The sequence below is a fragment of the Atractosteus spatula genome, chromosome 9 (assembly GCF_055471065.1).
Source record: "Atractosteus spatula isolate fAtrSpa1 chromosome 9, fAtrSpa1.hap1, whole genome shotgun sequence".
NCBI classification, from domain to species: Eukaryota; Metazoa; Chordata; class Actinopteri; order Semionotiformes; family Lepisosteidae; genus Atractosteus; species Atractosteus spatula.
In genome coordinates this window covers 37,570,060-37,586,057 of record NC_142714.1, presented here as the reverse complement: position 1 = coordinate 37,586,057, position 15,998 = coordinate 37,570,060, and the positions used below count along the sequence as shown (strand labels likewise).

General features: G+C 34.8%; 1 protein-coding gene across 1 annotated transcript in view; it reads right to left on the bottom strand.

Annotated features, from left to right (window-relative positions):
- gabrb4 (gamma-aminobutyric acid type A receptor subunit beta4) overlaps window positions 1–15,998 on the bottom strand; it is a 99,153-nt gene that overhangs the window by 18,307 nt on the left and 64,848 nt on the right. Inside the window, exon 4 of the mRNA XM_088925630.1 lies at window positions 4,649–4,869. Within this exon, the coding sequence (XP_088781756.1) occupies window positions 4,649–4,869 (221 nt within the window). The remainder of the gene's footprint in view (window positions 1–4,648; window positions 4,870–15,998) is intronic.

Below are 15,998 nucleotides of genomic sequence, written 5' to 3'. Positions count from 1 at the left end.
GCTCTCAGCTCCTTTTGCAAATGAAATACTCCTCTCTATGTTTGGAACAGAATGAATGTCATTTTATCATTTCTCTGGTAAAGAATGCAGTGATACAAAACAGGGGGAATTTGATACCTATTAGGTGTGTGGGGGTCTAGTGGCTGTACAGGTTGCCTGCTAGTGCAGCACATTTTAATAATTACATTTGGGATACTGAATCATACAAGCGCAGTCAGCTTTTTTACTCTTATTGAGAATGAAACAGTTTGCAATCCAAGGAAGCAAAAATGAATTTAACTTCATCTTTTATTTCAGCAACACTACTGCACCACAGTAGTCCTTGTGGGGGAGGCATGACACTCACAGGACAGAACAGTTATAAGACCATTTTATATATAGTAAATTTAACAAATCACTAAAACTCATCCATTGAAAAAATGGGATGTGTATCAGCCGAAAGTTCTAAAAAACAGTATCAGCATTAACTTGGTTAACCTGCAAAGGACTTGTGCTCCTTTCAGGGGAGTCTTGTAACTGTAATCTTCAAATGTTACAGAAAATGAGATATTCTTTGGCCCTGTAAATCTTGTGAAGGACTTAATCTTAAGAATCGTAGTGCTCACTTTGTTCAAAATTGTCACCTATAGTATACTGTATTTCTGCATTCACTCACATCCTCACAGTCATAGTGAAAAAAACAGCAGATTGTACAGACCCAATTGCAAATGTCTTTCTAATTACAGCTTATTAGAATAAAAAAAAGGAGGCTATTAGACTGTACTCACTTAGACATCATTCTATAAAATCTGTTTGTCACAGTACACTAGTTCACATGTTTGGTCTTTAAATCATATCTCAGCAGAATCCATCTAAGCATTTGCCTAATAGGTAGGTTCTAACAGGTAATAATTTCTAATTAGAAATTCAACATTAACTGAAAAAACGCAACTGGATGCTTAATTTAGATCTGCCATGAAATGACAGGCTCACTTTGCTATTTCAGGCAAACAATTGTGCCCTCATTAAAATGAGTGTGCGCTTGTCTCAAACATTTGTGTTTCTAATTGGCCTGGGAGGCATTTCTCCAACATTGTTTTTCCTTGAGGGTTTTTTCTGTTAATATGATAACATCATGTTAGTTTAAAGCATGAGTTTTAGATGGAATGTGAACAAAGAATTAGTGTAAGGTTGGTAAATAATATTTAACAAAAACTGAATGTGATCAATTATATCATATTTCCTTTCATCTTTTATCAGTGCATTAGAATAGTGTCTATCCTCTGTGGTTGCTCACCAGAAACTTTACTGGATGTCCCTTCTCTTATTTGTCTTTATCTACAGTTCCCTTATATCTCAATTTACTCTTATTTCTTGCTTCCATCAGGTTTGTGCTAATAAGTTTGAGAGATGCATACAGTATGTGCTGGAATTATCAGAAACAACTAAACAGGAATGTTTTTTGGACCAGCTATTTTTTTCAAAGCCTCAGTTAAGTCAGAAGAGACAATTTTCAAAAACTGTTTTTAAACTTTGAAAAAGTTTCTCTTAACCAGAACTATTCACCATTTTAATTAAAAATTAAATGTAAGATTTTGCAGCTCTGTCAAGAAAATAAGAAGCAGAGCTTGCTTCCTATGAGAATTCCCTCTGAGTATGTATTAAAAACGTTTTGCACCCATCTTCATTTTTTCTCACTTACAAGAAAATAAACAAGGAAACTAAAGCAAGAGGTTCTCAGCTCACCAGTGTCTTGTCACACTTGGTAGAAGTTCCCCAGTGTCAAGCTCACAGTGAGATTTACTGTACGTCCTAATTTTTAGAGACATTTTTAGACATCAGAAGAAAACTGAACAGCATCAACTTGGTTGGTTTTGTTAGTAGGATAAGAAATCAAATCCACATAATCTTCCCTTTGGACTACATGTCACAATAGAGGCCAATGCAATGTTTCCTGTGGGCTTCCAGTCAGATAAGCAGCTAAGCAGAGTGCAAGCCATCGACCTTTCTGTTATGCGAGTCAGGCATTACTTCAATCTGTACAGTTAGGTCTCTGAGGACCCCTCCCTCCAGTTCAAATGACATTGCCACAGCTTGTAAATTAACAGAGAAGTATTTCATTATCATTATTCCACATCTCCGCAAGTTTTTCTTCTCTTAGTCTGAAAATATAATCATTAAACAAATAGTATTAGAAATCCATTTTGTAAAGGATGCTAAGCAAATATGTTGGACATAATGAGACTAAGAAGAAGGTGTTCCTATTAAGTAGGAAGGGGGAGAAATATAGAAGGTTTGATACTATACAATAGCTGGAGGCTTCTGATAATTAACATAATTGACTATTTTTAGCTCTGAAACATTTTACTATGTGCTTTTGCCCTGTGGAACAAATAATAACAGTTGTGGAACATCATTGTTTATATAACCCTTAATAAAGGCTACGAGTGCATTGCATCTTCTTTTCCATGTTTCCATGTTTTTGCTATTTATAGAATAGGACGTATGCAAGCGAAAAAGAGGTTTAACAGGCAGAAAATAACCAGGTCATTAGAATGGCTGAACTATAAATACACTGCAAATACATTTGTGTATGTACGTATAGTACTTAAAAATATCATACTGTATGCATACAAGATATCTAATTTAATATATGCTGACATACAAATATAAGATGGCAGGACCATGTATACACATGTACACAGTATATTAGCAAAACAATGGCAGCAAAAATAGTCTGGCAGGAGCACATAAACAGTATACAGTAGAACTAATATGCTCTTGCCAGACCTAATTTTGCTATTGGATTTAGAATGCCCTTTATGTCATTTCACTAACCATGTCACCCTTACTGTACTGTATATGTGTGAGCAAGACAATATAAATGAGTGACCTTTTTCCTGGTTATTCAAGGTGGTCTTTACATCTGAAGCTTAAATTATTATCCCAAGTGGACAAAGTTGATCTCTAGGGGTTTCAGTCAGATACCTGCTGAATTACACAACTGACTCACCTTGCAATCATTTGAGATTCTGTGAGGGTGACCTCCACCCAAGTCAAAAGTTTTCTTACAAAAGGTGACAGTGTTTTTTTTTCTGAGGCATGGCGCTGTATATCCTCAAAGCATTTTTTCTTTACAGCGAAGCATTTAAAAAACTCCGTATCTGTACGCCACCCATGTGTGTTAAAAAGCATAAAGCTATCAAACTAACCTGAAAAATGTCTCTCATAGTGCAGTAATATTGTCCACAATGTGCCTCCAATGGCAATCTCGGCAAACAATAATACATTAATCCTTCATTCTTTGTTGTTAATGAATCCTCCAGGTAGGAATTTGTTTTCTGTTATCAATTTAGCATGAACATAGTTATCAAGTTAATGATGTTTATATATACTCAATTGCTTTAGAATATGATGCAATATTTTATTAAGAGGTAGCCTTAAATCAATTTCTTTGTGGAAAATGCAACGTAAGAAAAATACAAATGAAAAATCAAGATGATGTATTGCACAGGTCAATATATGTAATTTAGTGCAGAGTGCACAAATGTTGGAAAATTTGATTGTGAAAGGTATCTGACATACTTTTCACTGGCATAATTGCCTAATATCTCAAGAAGACAAATGTTTTTCTTGATTTTTAAAAAAAAATTAGAATCTGCTTTTTTAACACAGCTCAAACAGCTAAGCCTATATCTAATGTATAACACTCGCATTTGCATTGGAGAAAGAAGTCTGTGCAAACCAGCCTTTAAAATAACTGCCAGATCCATGTTCCATTTTGTATGATAGAAAGCATGACCACCTGGAAGATATTTTAGATTTTTCTTTGCAGGATTTAAACTTCCTGTTTCATTACTTCCCTAAATTTTCAATATTTCACTCATTTTCCAAGGATGTTACTCAAGGATTTTAGGTTTTTGTTTGCTTATATTGTATAAATATGTATTTCTTAAGGATTTGTTTAAGTACACTGTAAGCAAAAGCAGAGAAGAAATTGAGATATGTTTTGTTAAATTAACATTTCTTTTTGTGAACCTTTGTATTTTGAAGTTTGATGCATGTTTATCATACTGTATTGACAATACCCTATTCTCTACACAAAGCTGATTTGTATAGCTGTCAAGTAAAGTATGATGATAGCGGTATCACATTATAGGGATACATCTTAATAGCATGGACTGCAGGGATGTAAAGTGACACACACAGAAAATTCAAACTGGGATATATATATACAAGCTGGACAATGACCTCAGTCACAAGGCAAGGCTGATAGAGACATATTCCGAAATACTGGCATAAGAAGTTGCTTTTAAAGGTGCTTACATCACGTCCTGGCTCAGGGAGCTGAGTACTTATGCAATCAGTAAATTGAACTTTTTTTTTCCTTTTTAACTTGAATACTGAAGTTTGGAATAGAATATTGTATACATTACTTGCAATTTATCAAAATGTGACATTATTGTCAGGTGGTTAATACGTTTCACTGTATGTACATACTGTATACTAAGACATACTGCATATACAGTAATGTCGTGTGTTTGAGGATTAAAGCTTTTCTGTGTGATAGAAATAAATTGTTATTAAATTCTTTCCTAAGCTATTCAACAAGCAAGACCATCAAGCATCAGAACATCAAAACACAGACAATTAAAGAAAAGGAAATTACCTTAGGCCGTACAACACTGTACCATCCGGATGCAGACGGATCATACGGTTCTTCACCGTCACACCATGCAGAAAAGACTTCTTGTCATTAAGAAAATAGGTGTCTGGGAGCCAGAGCTGGTCAGCAACACGGTTGTCCAGAGTAAGGTTGAGAGCAAGCTCTGTGTAGGCTAGACGTTTGTCTCTCCAGCTTTGCTGGAAATACATTGTAATTGTATAATCCTGTGAAAAGAAACAACAATTTGTCTTGATACTGTATATTTATTAATTACTATGATTCCATTCAATCATTTATTTTCAAACCAATTCTTCCAAATTAGGATCCCAGGGACAACACCAGTCCATCACCTGGCACACACAGATACAAACACGGACACATTCACAGCAGAGTGATTAACCTACCAATATGTGGGAGATTCTTTCTAGCAGAGTCTTCCTAGAGAGCTAATTAACCGACCAATATGTGTGAGAAGACCAGAGCACCTGGAGGAAACCCACACAAACATCTGGAGAACAAATTATAACCATGCAAATAGAATCCAGAGTCCAGAATTGAACCTGTGGCCATATTATTATTACTATTATTATTATTATTATTATTACTGAATTATATATATACTTCCTTGTCTTCTGCCTTTGGTCTACTCTTTGTTGTGGCAGCAGGACAAACATGCTGATTTTTAGAGTAGAGAGCACTACTCTAAAAACAACTTCTTATTCCTGTTATGTTATTTTTGAAGGTATAGACTTGCCTTGCTTTGCCATTTCCTGTGTGATGAATAAGTATGCCTACTAGTTCTTTATTCTTTTATTTGAAATCAGGAATTTCATACCTGATGGAGCTATTTTTATCTGTGATAATGTGGCTGAAATATACTGTGCTTTAATATCTTCAAGAATGTTGAATTACTGTAGTCACTTTTACATAAACAAAGAATGACATATTTTACCAGATTAACTACAGTAAAATCCTGGAGCCCCTGAAAGGACAACAATACATTTCTGAAAAGATATTATTAATTAGTATCTTCATATAAGTTTAATGGTACCCACAAGTGTCCATCATTAAATAGGTCCTCTATTGACCAATACATTTTCTATTCAGTCTCAGTGCTCAAGTGTATACAGTATACTGTATGCTTTGCTGAACATAAAGCAACATTCAATTTGACATCACAAAGTGCAGTTACAATAGCATTATTAAAAAGCTTTGCAATGTACCCTTTTAAATCTATGAATTAATACTACAACAAGCAGCTCAAGTGTCCTTGACATTCACACAAACTCTTTCTCACAAACACAAGCCTTTTTTAAAAGTTATGAGATAAAGGCAAAGACTCTCCTCTTTTGCTATAAATTTTCGATAGCATCCTCACAGCAAAGTTGCTAAAATATCTAATAAAAGATGGATTTCAACACAGATATGAGAAAAAGTATAATAGATTAAGAATCCTTTTTTACTTACAGGTACTCAAAAAAGAGACAATTTATATTTGAATGAATACTGAACAGTATTTTTTATTTTGTGAGCAAGAAAAGTCTTGTGACTTTTTTCACACAGATGGAAAATTAATCTCTTCATTACTGGGAAAACAAGTGCTTGGACACATTAATTTGGAAAAATAATCACCTGTTAAACTGTAAAGTGTAACAAGACTACTTGGAACAATGTAATTAAGAACAGAATATACTGTATAATTTCCCCAGAGAGTATCCCATTATTAATTTTAGATGGATTATTTATATATTTTAGTAGTAAACTAAAAATTGAAATACAAATTATGTTATATCATTTCAAATTGGATAATGGCTTAAAGTGATTCCAACTGAACAGAAGAAGAAATAAAATGACTTCCTTTGTTTACTTGCATAAGCATTTTATTTTCATGTTTTTTCTTGAATCTTTTTTCCATACATTTTTCTATTTGTTTTTACTGTTATGGAGAATATACTGTAAATCCAAACCTTAGACATTAAGAAAAAAAGAATATAACTTTATAATATAGCTTTATAAATAACAAACATACCAAATTCAGGGACATTTGAGGATTTTAGGGTAGCTCATTCATTTCACCTTTTAACTTTTAAAATCATTTAATAATACTTATTTAAAATTTGACCATGGCTGTTAATCATGCAAACAATTAATCTGAGCATGCAGCTAATGTTAATTGTTTCTCCTGCTTTTCTTTTTTTTGTTTAATATTTGTATAAGCAATAAAGCATTTGGGAATGCTTTAGTAGACATTAGTATTAGTAGTATGCATGTTTGTGTCTGTGTGCACCCTGCGATGTACTTCCATCTCATCCAGCGTGTATCCTGCCTAGTGCCTGTTGCTTGCCGAGATAGGCTCTGGCTCCCTGTATTGGATAAAGTCGTTAGAAAATGGATGGATGGATTTCACAATAATGATACATTACTGAACTTAGGGTCTGCTTTTTTCTTTGTTTGACGATACCCATTTTGTCCTGTTTGCTTTCTTTAACATTTTTTCTAATCATTTTGGTCAAGGCTTATCCAATATATTCACTAATTCATATATTTATGTACCTTCACAGTGTACATAAATGCTATCAATGTCTTTTACTAATTCAGTAGTCAGAGGGAGGGGGAGTTGTCCCATTTGATCAATCCTGCACTTCAAAACTCTTAAGTAAGTTTAATTACATTTTTATCTTTTTTTAAGGGTGGAACAAAATGACAAATTCCTACAAATTTCATGAAGAAGCTTCTTCATTTTCTTAATATTTAATATGTCAACAGCTTTCCTCTGTTTACCACAGCTACATATCTGCTTAGAAATGAATTACATTCAAGCAAGATTTCACAGTAGTATTGTTATTAAAAAAAAGCAGAGCCTGGTCAGTACCTTAATGGGAGATCTCCTGGGAAAAACTAAGGTTGCCGCTGGAAGAGGTTTTAGTGGGGCCAGCAGGGGGCCCGTGTGGGCCCATGTGGGTCCTAATGCCCCAGTATAGTAATGGGGACACTATACTGTAAACAGGCGCCGTCTGTCCAAGGTCCTGACTCTCTGTGGTCATTAAAAATCCCAGGGTGTTTCTCGTAAAGAGTAGGGGTGTAACCCCAGTGTCCTGGCCAAATGTCCCATTGGCCCTTACCAATCATGACCTCCTAATAATCCCCATCTATGAATTGGCTTCATTACTCTGCTCTCCTCCCCACTGATAGCTGATGTCTGGTGAGCGTTCTTGCGCACTATAGCTGCCGTCACATCATCCAGGTGGATGCTGCACATTGGTGGTGGTGGAGGGGAGTCCCCATTACCTGTAAAAGAGCTTTGAGTGGAGTGTCCAGAAAAAGCGCTATATAAGTGTAAGCAATTATTATTATTATTATTATTATTACTATTACTCAGCCAATTAGTAAAGTTCCATTTATATTTCAAAAAAGGATCATTTTAAATATGGAGGCCAGTGAGACATGGAAATCTTAGCTGATTTGTTATTACCTATGCAAATGACATGAAAGCTAATGGAATTTGCAAAAGACAATAACTATATCTTGATTGGAAGAGATATTAGAATGGCTTTATGGAACTTCATTGTTTGCCCAAAAAAATATTGCTGCTGTCGACAGAAATGCCCAGGCAGTGGACAAGATTAAAATGTGATTTATGGCACCTTATGTAAACACTTGTATTACAGAAAATATATGTGAGAGGTCACTTAGGAATCATTAATTAGGGTTAATCTTTTTTACATATTATAGTGATATGTAGCTGTGGCACATCCAAATATTGCATTTTGTTAAATGATATATCCACAACCTTGTGCCTTGTGATTAAACATATTAGAGTATAAGAGCATGATGTCCTGTCTCTTGAAACATGAACATGGGAGACCAAACCTATTTTAGAAGGAATTTCATTATACTGTAGTCCAATGCCAAGATTGGGGCTACTTAGTATAGAATAACTCACTTAGCATTCGGTGCAGGTGCAAAGCAGGCCTGTAACCGTATGTCTGTAATTTGCCGACAATCTGCCTGAGATTGTGCATATCAATGAATCTGTCAGAGGGGCAGCTGCATACACAGGCAGTGTTATATATCCCTGCTGTGTGTACTGGATTGTTCTACAGGTGATTCAACGACCTACAGCACACCCATTAGACTCTGCATAGACTATAGCTTATGTGCTGTATCAATGTAGTATTTTTATTTCTTTTCCCATATTTTGAATACATTTTAAATACATTTGATCTTTTTTCTTCTTTCACAATGGTTTGTGTGTTATAACCCTCCGGTCCCAAGATTGTTTTATAAGACTAAGTTCAAATACTGTGTTCTTTGCTGGTTGCACAAAACCATTGTTGTTTTAATTGCCCCAGTATATCACACTTTGTTTTTTTATGTTTTAGGATTTTTATGTCCATTTTAAAACACCACTTCTCTGTACATACAGTTTGAACAGGTATAGGTAAGTATAGGGGATAGTCCTTTCTCAAGGTCTATTCTGTAATGCCTCAGCAAATCAAAGAAATTATAAAGCGTTGTTGAGTCCACAAAAATAGAATATGGCCGATCTTTTCCTGATTAACAGGGACACTCTACTGGAGGGGAAATAGTGAGACAGAGCCAATTTTCCTGAGCAGAACCTACACTACTGCAATACAAGTTCTGTATCCCAAACTATTCCAACTGAAAAACCTATAGATTTGTGGCTTATCATTCACTACTCCAGGGGTCATTAGTGGAATAAGATTCCATCAAAAAATAATTGAATCTGGCACTCTACAGTTGTCAAAGGTATTAAACATTTTACTGGACACTACAAAGACAGCTAATACATACAATTATAAGCATTTCTCTCCCGACAGACCACACACTTCTAACACAATCAGAATGGCAGAAATTATGTTTGCTATACAAACAGTATAATTAAGAATATACTGTAGGAACATACAAAAGGCTAAGGACAAGAGGAGGCCATTTGACTTATTTAGCCCATTTTTAGTAGTTAATTAATGATAAGATCTAGTTTAGCTTTTTTGTGACACAAGCTGGGGTATTGACATCAACAGCATGGTTGGGTAGCTTGTTCCATAGTCCCATAAACCTTTGGGTAAGCTTTTGTTCTCAGCTTTAAATGTGCTTTCATGTAGTATCCACTTGTGCCCTCTCGTTCGTGTTCATTCTGAAGAAATCCACTGGGTGGACTTTGTTAAATCTTCTGAGCATTGTATCACGTACACGGATATTCTACTCTTTTCAAGTCAAAAAGGCTCACTTCTTTCAGACATTTTCTGAAGCCCTTGGACTGATTCCAGACCAGCAATATTTTTGCATACAGTAGCATAATGACCACGAATATACAGAGTTTTCTTAATGAGGCATGAAATGATGCTTTGCACAATTTAAACATAACATCTCTAGTTAAATTCTATGCTCTCAAAACTATTGAGACATTTTGAGTCATTTTCAAGTGTACTGTTCAAACCTGTACAGTTCTAAATGTGAGGCAGACATACAGAATGTTAGCTTTTATTTCTAGATATTTTTGTGCATACATGACAAACCACATTAGAACAAAATTGTTTTTGTATTCACCCCCCCACACACACACTATTTCAGGTTAGCATTGGAGCAAATTAATTGGGGCAAATTAACTTAAAGAAAATTAAACTAAACTAATGTAAAGTTAGTATTTGGTCACATACTCTTTATGCATGTATACAATAACTGCATCAAGTCTGCGACCCATCAAAATCATCATACTCTTGATATGTTCGAGATGCTTTGCCAGTTTTTTTTCTGACTTCAGTTTCCTCTTCAACAAGTAAATCCATAGGATTCAAATCAGGAGACTGACTTGGCCAAATATTTCCACTTCTTCCTGATGAACTCCTTAGTTAATTGCTCTGTATGTTTTGGGTCATTGTTTTCTTGCAGTGTGAATTTCCACCCAATGAGTTTGGGCAGACAAGTTGATTTGTACTGTTCAGAATTCATTCTGCTGCTGCTCATCAGTTACATCATCAGTAAAGACCAGTGAGAACGTTCCAGAGGCAGCCATGTCATGACACTACCTTCACCATATTTCACAGATGACGTGCTGTGCTTAGGATGATTTGCAGTGTACCGCTTTCTCCACACTTTTGCCTTTCTGTCACTTCAGTAAAGGTTTATCTTCGTCTCATCTGTCTATGAAATTTTGTTCCAGAATTGATGTGGCTCATCTTTGTACTTCCTTGGAAATTCTAATCTGGTCTTTTTGTTTTTAGTAGTGATAAGAGGTTTTCATGTTGCAATGTAGCTCTTGTACTTCCACTGTCTATAGTCTTCTGTGCACAGTAAATCGAGATACTTTCAACCCTGCACTGTGTGACTATCTACAATCTCTATTGCTGTTATTTTTAGGATGGTTCTGCAGGGCTCTAATGATTTTTCTGTCATCAGAACTGTTGTTATCTTCCTTGGAAATCCTGTTCTTTGCCGATTGCTTTCTCATCCAGTAATTTCTTTCTTTTTGTTTGTTTTTGTTGTTGTTTTGCCCATTCTATTCATAATTGTTCTAATTGGAATTCTCTTTGCTCCCATCTTCACAATTCCTTCCTTTTCCATTATAGACAACTGTTTTCATCTTGATTTATGCTTTCTATCTCAAGAGGCAAACCTAAATAAGAAACTCCAAAGGCTGGAACCAAGGCAGTACATTGACAGCTCTTTTATGTCTTGAACAATACTGCAACATGGAACACAAGAAGTAGTAAGTCCTGTCTACTATGTGTTCTAATACTTATGTTCACCTGAAATTTTCAGATTGAACACAACAAAAGACGAATAAACCTATATGCAAAATAATACCAAGAAAAAACAGCTGAAATTTTATACTCATATTGATCCAGTTATCTGAAATACAAATTTCATTGGTAGCCAGAAAAACAAAAAAACAATTTTCACTTCATTGTCCCAATACTATGCTTTACAGTGGACTGTACATCTAGCATTTTGTTTTCTTTTTTAACTACTTGCCCACATTTTCTAAAAGGTGGAACTACACCTAGATATTGTGTCAACATAAACATTCAAATCAAAGCCTCATCTAGCTTAGCATTTCCCATTTTGTAATTATAGCTTACATTTTTACACTTTTAAAATTTTATCTAAATCTTTATGAATTGGATTTGTTGCCAGAATCTAGATCATTTATATAGATTAAGAACAGCAGTGGTCCTAATAAAGATCCCTGCGGCACACCCCCAATCAGAGCGTTCAACACTTTTTGTGCTCTTTATTTTTTATCTATGAACATGAAGTCATGTTTCCAAATATCTACTGTCTGTATTTTGAAAATGAATGTTTTATCAGAAACTTAATCAAAATACTTTTGAAAATATAAATATGACCTAATATGCTCTGTATTTATCCACTGTATCCATTGTTGTTACTGCTTGTAAACCGAAGTAATTAATACAATTTCCTGATCACTGATATAAAATAGAAAGAGCAGTGGTGCTAGTACAGACCTCTGTGCTATTCCATTAATTACTTCATTCCAAATAGGTGAATTTGGGTGGGGAGAAACCAAGCTTAACATTTAGGAGTTTTTAACTGAGATCAGATCCAACAAAAATGTGATCACACCTCAACTCAAGGACAACAATGCACAGACAGCCAATATAAACTATATTATAAACTAATATAAACTAAATAACAAATCCTTCATATTTACTAAGCAGATATTGTTGAGTTGTTGTCAGCTTTTCCATGTCATTAACATACAGTAATTGTGCTTTTTAACATATCTACTCTATAAACTGAACCAATTACTTTTCATCGTACAAAATACATACAACATCTTTCCAGGTTGACTATTAGCTTCAACAAGGCTAACATTTTAGTATACTTCTATAGAATTGTGTTTCAGTATAAATCAGCAAAAATATTAAGTATTAAAGGATGTAAAAATACAAAATATTTTTGTACCACTTTTGCACAACAGTGTACTTATGTATGGTTTGCCAAATAATGCATGAATCCTCATATGTCATCTAAAGTCATTGCTGCTGCAATGACATTTTTTATTTTGCCAATTTGTCACTAGATATTTCTGTCACATTTCCAATCTGGAAGACATAAAACCTGACCAGAATGCCTTGTAACAGATGTCTGCACAAAATCCTACTGATCAATGTGATGACATATACCTAATCTTATGGGGGCAAATTACAAGAATCTTGGGAAATCAGTGTTAAAGAATGAGTCAATCATATTTTAAATCTAAATTTATAACGGGCATGAAGATAGATATGCTAAATTAAAGGACACCTTTACTATGGTGTCCCATTTTGTGAAAGTACAAAATAATGTGTACACATCCTTTACTTAATATTTTGGTCAAATCCTCATGCTAAAGAATACTAAGGGCAAGATATAGTACAGTAAATGTCAGCAAAACCAAAAGAAAAAAAATGAAACATGTTGACTGCATAAGTATTCAGACTCTTGATCATAATATTTGGTGGAAGCACCTTTTTGGATAAGCCTCTTCTAACTTTGCACACCAGTTTCGTGCATCGTTTGCCTATTCTTTCATGTTTTTCAGTATAAAAAAAGGAAACGTTAATGGATGTTAATGTAATGTTTCCAAAAATCTTGCACAGCTGTGTATCTATGCAGATTTACCCATTATCTCAATTTACTTGGGTGATCATTTATAAACAGCAGTTTTCATGTCTTTCCACACATTCTTAATAGGACTTGACCACTCAAGGACTTTTACTTTCTTATTCAGAAATCACTTCGATGCAGCTTTGGCCATGTGCTTTCAGTCATTGTCTTGCTGAAATGTGAAGTTTTGTCCCAGTTTTAGGTCTGAAGCAGGTTTTCCTGTCTAAGATTTGCCAGTACTTTCCTCCATCTCTTGTATGTTGCCATCAATATTAAAAAGCTTCAGAGTCCCTGATGATGAGAAGCAGAACAATATAGTGCTGGCACCACCACGCTTGACAGTAGGAACGTTTTTGTCTGAGTCATACACTATGTTGTGTTTGAATCAGATCTAAAACTTTGTTTTTAGACCAAAAGTGCTCTGTAGCAGGATCCGACTGAAGACTTCTGAGTGAGAGCTGCATGATGCCCCTCCAGTTGTCACACTTTCCTAAGTCCTCTTTCTTTGTTAACTTGACAATTTTCCACTCTTCAGGTACTCTTTAAGTGCCACAGATTTTCTAGTATTTGCTGTAGAGATTTTGGGGTTAACAGAACGCCAGCCTTGATCATTTCTGCACCATCTCTTTGTGCTTTCCCATACTGGCGACTTGATGGCATTTCTAACTTCTTCCTCTGTAATAGGACCAAAGTCTATACCCAGGTCTGCAGATCTAAAGCGAAGTTACTATACATTTGTTTTGCCTTGCAGATTTCTTGATCTCCATGTCTTTGGCTGCATTTTCCTGCACGACTGTCTCCTTCTGCAGGGGTGATTTAGTAGCCAGAATCTCTTCTTTATCTCCTTTCTTTCATCAATCTTCTTCCAAGGTTCATTGCTGGTTCATACTTCCTTCTTGTTCCATCTGAAGCCCAGCACTTCCTTCTATGATTCTTCCATGGCCTTGCTGAAGTTCTGTACCTCTTCCTGTGGAATACTGAAATTGTTTTTCTTTGGGATCTTTCAGTTTGTCTACATACAAATGCTGCATCCTTGTGGTGCATCTCCTAACCTTCCCCAGTTTCAGCTTGAGTTTAGCTGGAAATCCCCGATAATATTACTAATACTAATACTAATACTAATACTAAGATTATTACACACAGACAAGTAGTTTGGTTAATTGTGTGACTAATTAATGTAATTGTATATACCTAAATGTGGTTTGCCAAAGCAAAAGGTTTGAATATACTGTATATTCAATCATAACTTTTCCACTGTTATTTCATATTCAATATTTACTTCTTTATTATTATTGCCACAAATGTGTGAAGTATGTTGCATATATAAAAATGACTGCTTATTTAGTGTGTCATGAGTGCACACTTTAATACAACAAAATGCAAAAACATTGCAAGGGTCTGAATTCTTTTGCAAGGCACTCTACAGTATATGGCCTTCATTCAGTTGGATATTGCATACGTATGACAGTCATTCAACTGGATATAAGATGACCTACATTTCTAGTCTGTTTTTGTAAAATACTCCAAAAATAAAACATTAAAACAAAACTGTTTGTTTTTTATTTTTAATTCTCATTGCTTTAGTGTAAACGTGATGTAAACTGGACCAATGTCAGATCAGTATTTGAAATATAGAGTTTCCTAAATATAGCATCCTAAAACATTGCAAATTATCACCTTATTCACTTCTAAAGTCTGCTAGATTTTGCAAGCATAGTCAGATTCCCTTCCAATCTGCTTCAGTGCAACCACCTCATTAATTGCTATATGGATCTTGCTAATTATCAATTAAAGAAGTGATGAGGTTGTTCTTGCATAGACATAAACAGTTTTATTCCCACAATTCTTACAGCAATTCTAAAAAAAATGAAATCTGAATTAGTCCATGAGCATTGTAATAGGTAGACTTCATAGTCTTGGAAACCAGCTACAACATTTGTCTGATTCAGCATTGTTTTTCAAAGGGTTCTTCGGACATCTTGGGTTGCAATCAAAAAATAAAATCCAAAAGAACATGCTGTGTCTTCAAAAACAGCAGAGCACAAAGGATGTTTTTGCAATAACTTGATAATGAATAAATCAAAGGACCATATTGCTCGACAAAGGAAGAGAAATGAAAGCTTTTTTAAATGAGATTTAAAAAAGGTTTACTGCAGAATTGCATCAGAGCAAAAAGTTACACTGGCACTGCAAGGAATGTCTTCTGAAAAGGCAACTTTGTGTTGCTTGCAGGATTATCTAATTTTCAAGTAAGCATGTCACATACAGTACACATACATATGAGTAATGAAAGCAGAAGGAAAGGAGAAGACCCTCGGTATGTGGCTTTCTTTACAGACACATGCCACTGCAGGTGCCTTGAATTGTTTCTTCATCAACAGATTAAACTACAGTATAAATCCTCATCAATTGTGATATTGAATACTACTTATAGTATATTTAATTTAAGATTGCTCCAGAGACTGTGGGTGAGTTTAATAAATTACGAAACAAATGGATTCCCTAACCCAAGTAAAAGATCTGCTTTTATTATTTATTTGTCATATCATTAATCTCTTTTGGAACAACAGTTATTCTGAATTGTGAATCCAGGACGTTAACATTCCAAGAATTTATTACATTGCTGTTCATTTAATAAAAATCACATTATAAGGTGACCTTTGAGCACACTTTGATAATGCTGTCTCATAAAGCCATTAGTGGGAACTCCTCTTTCTAT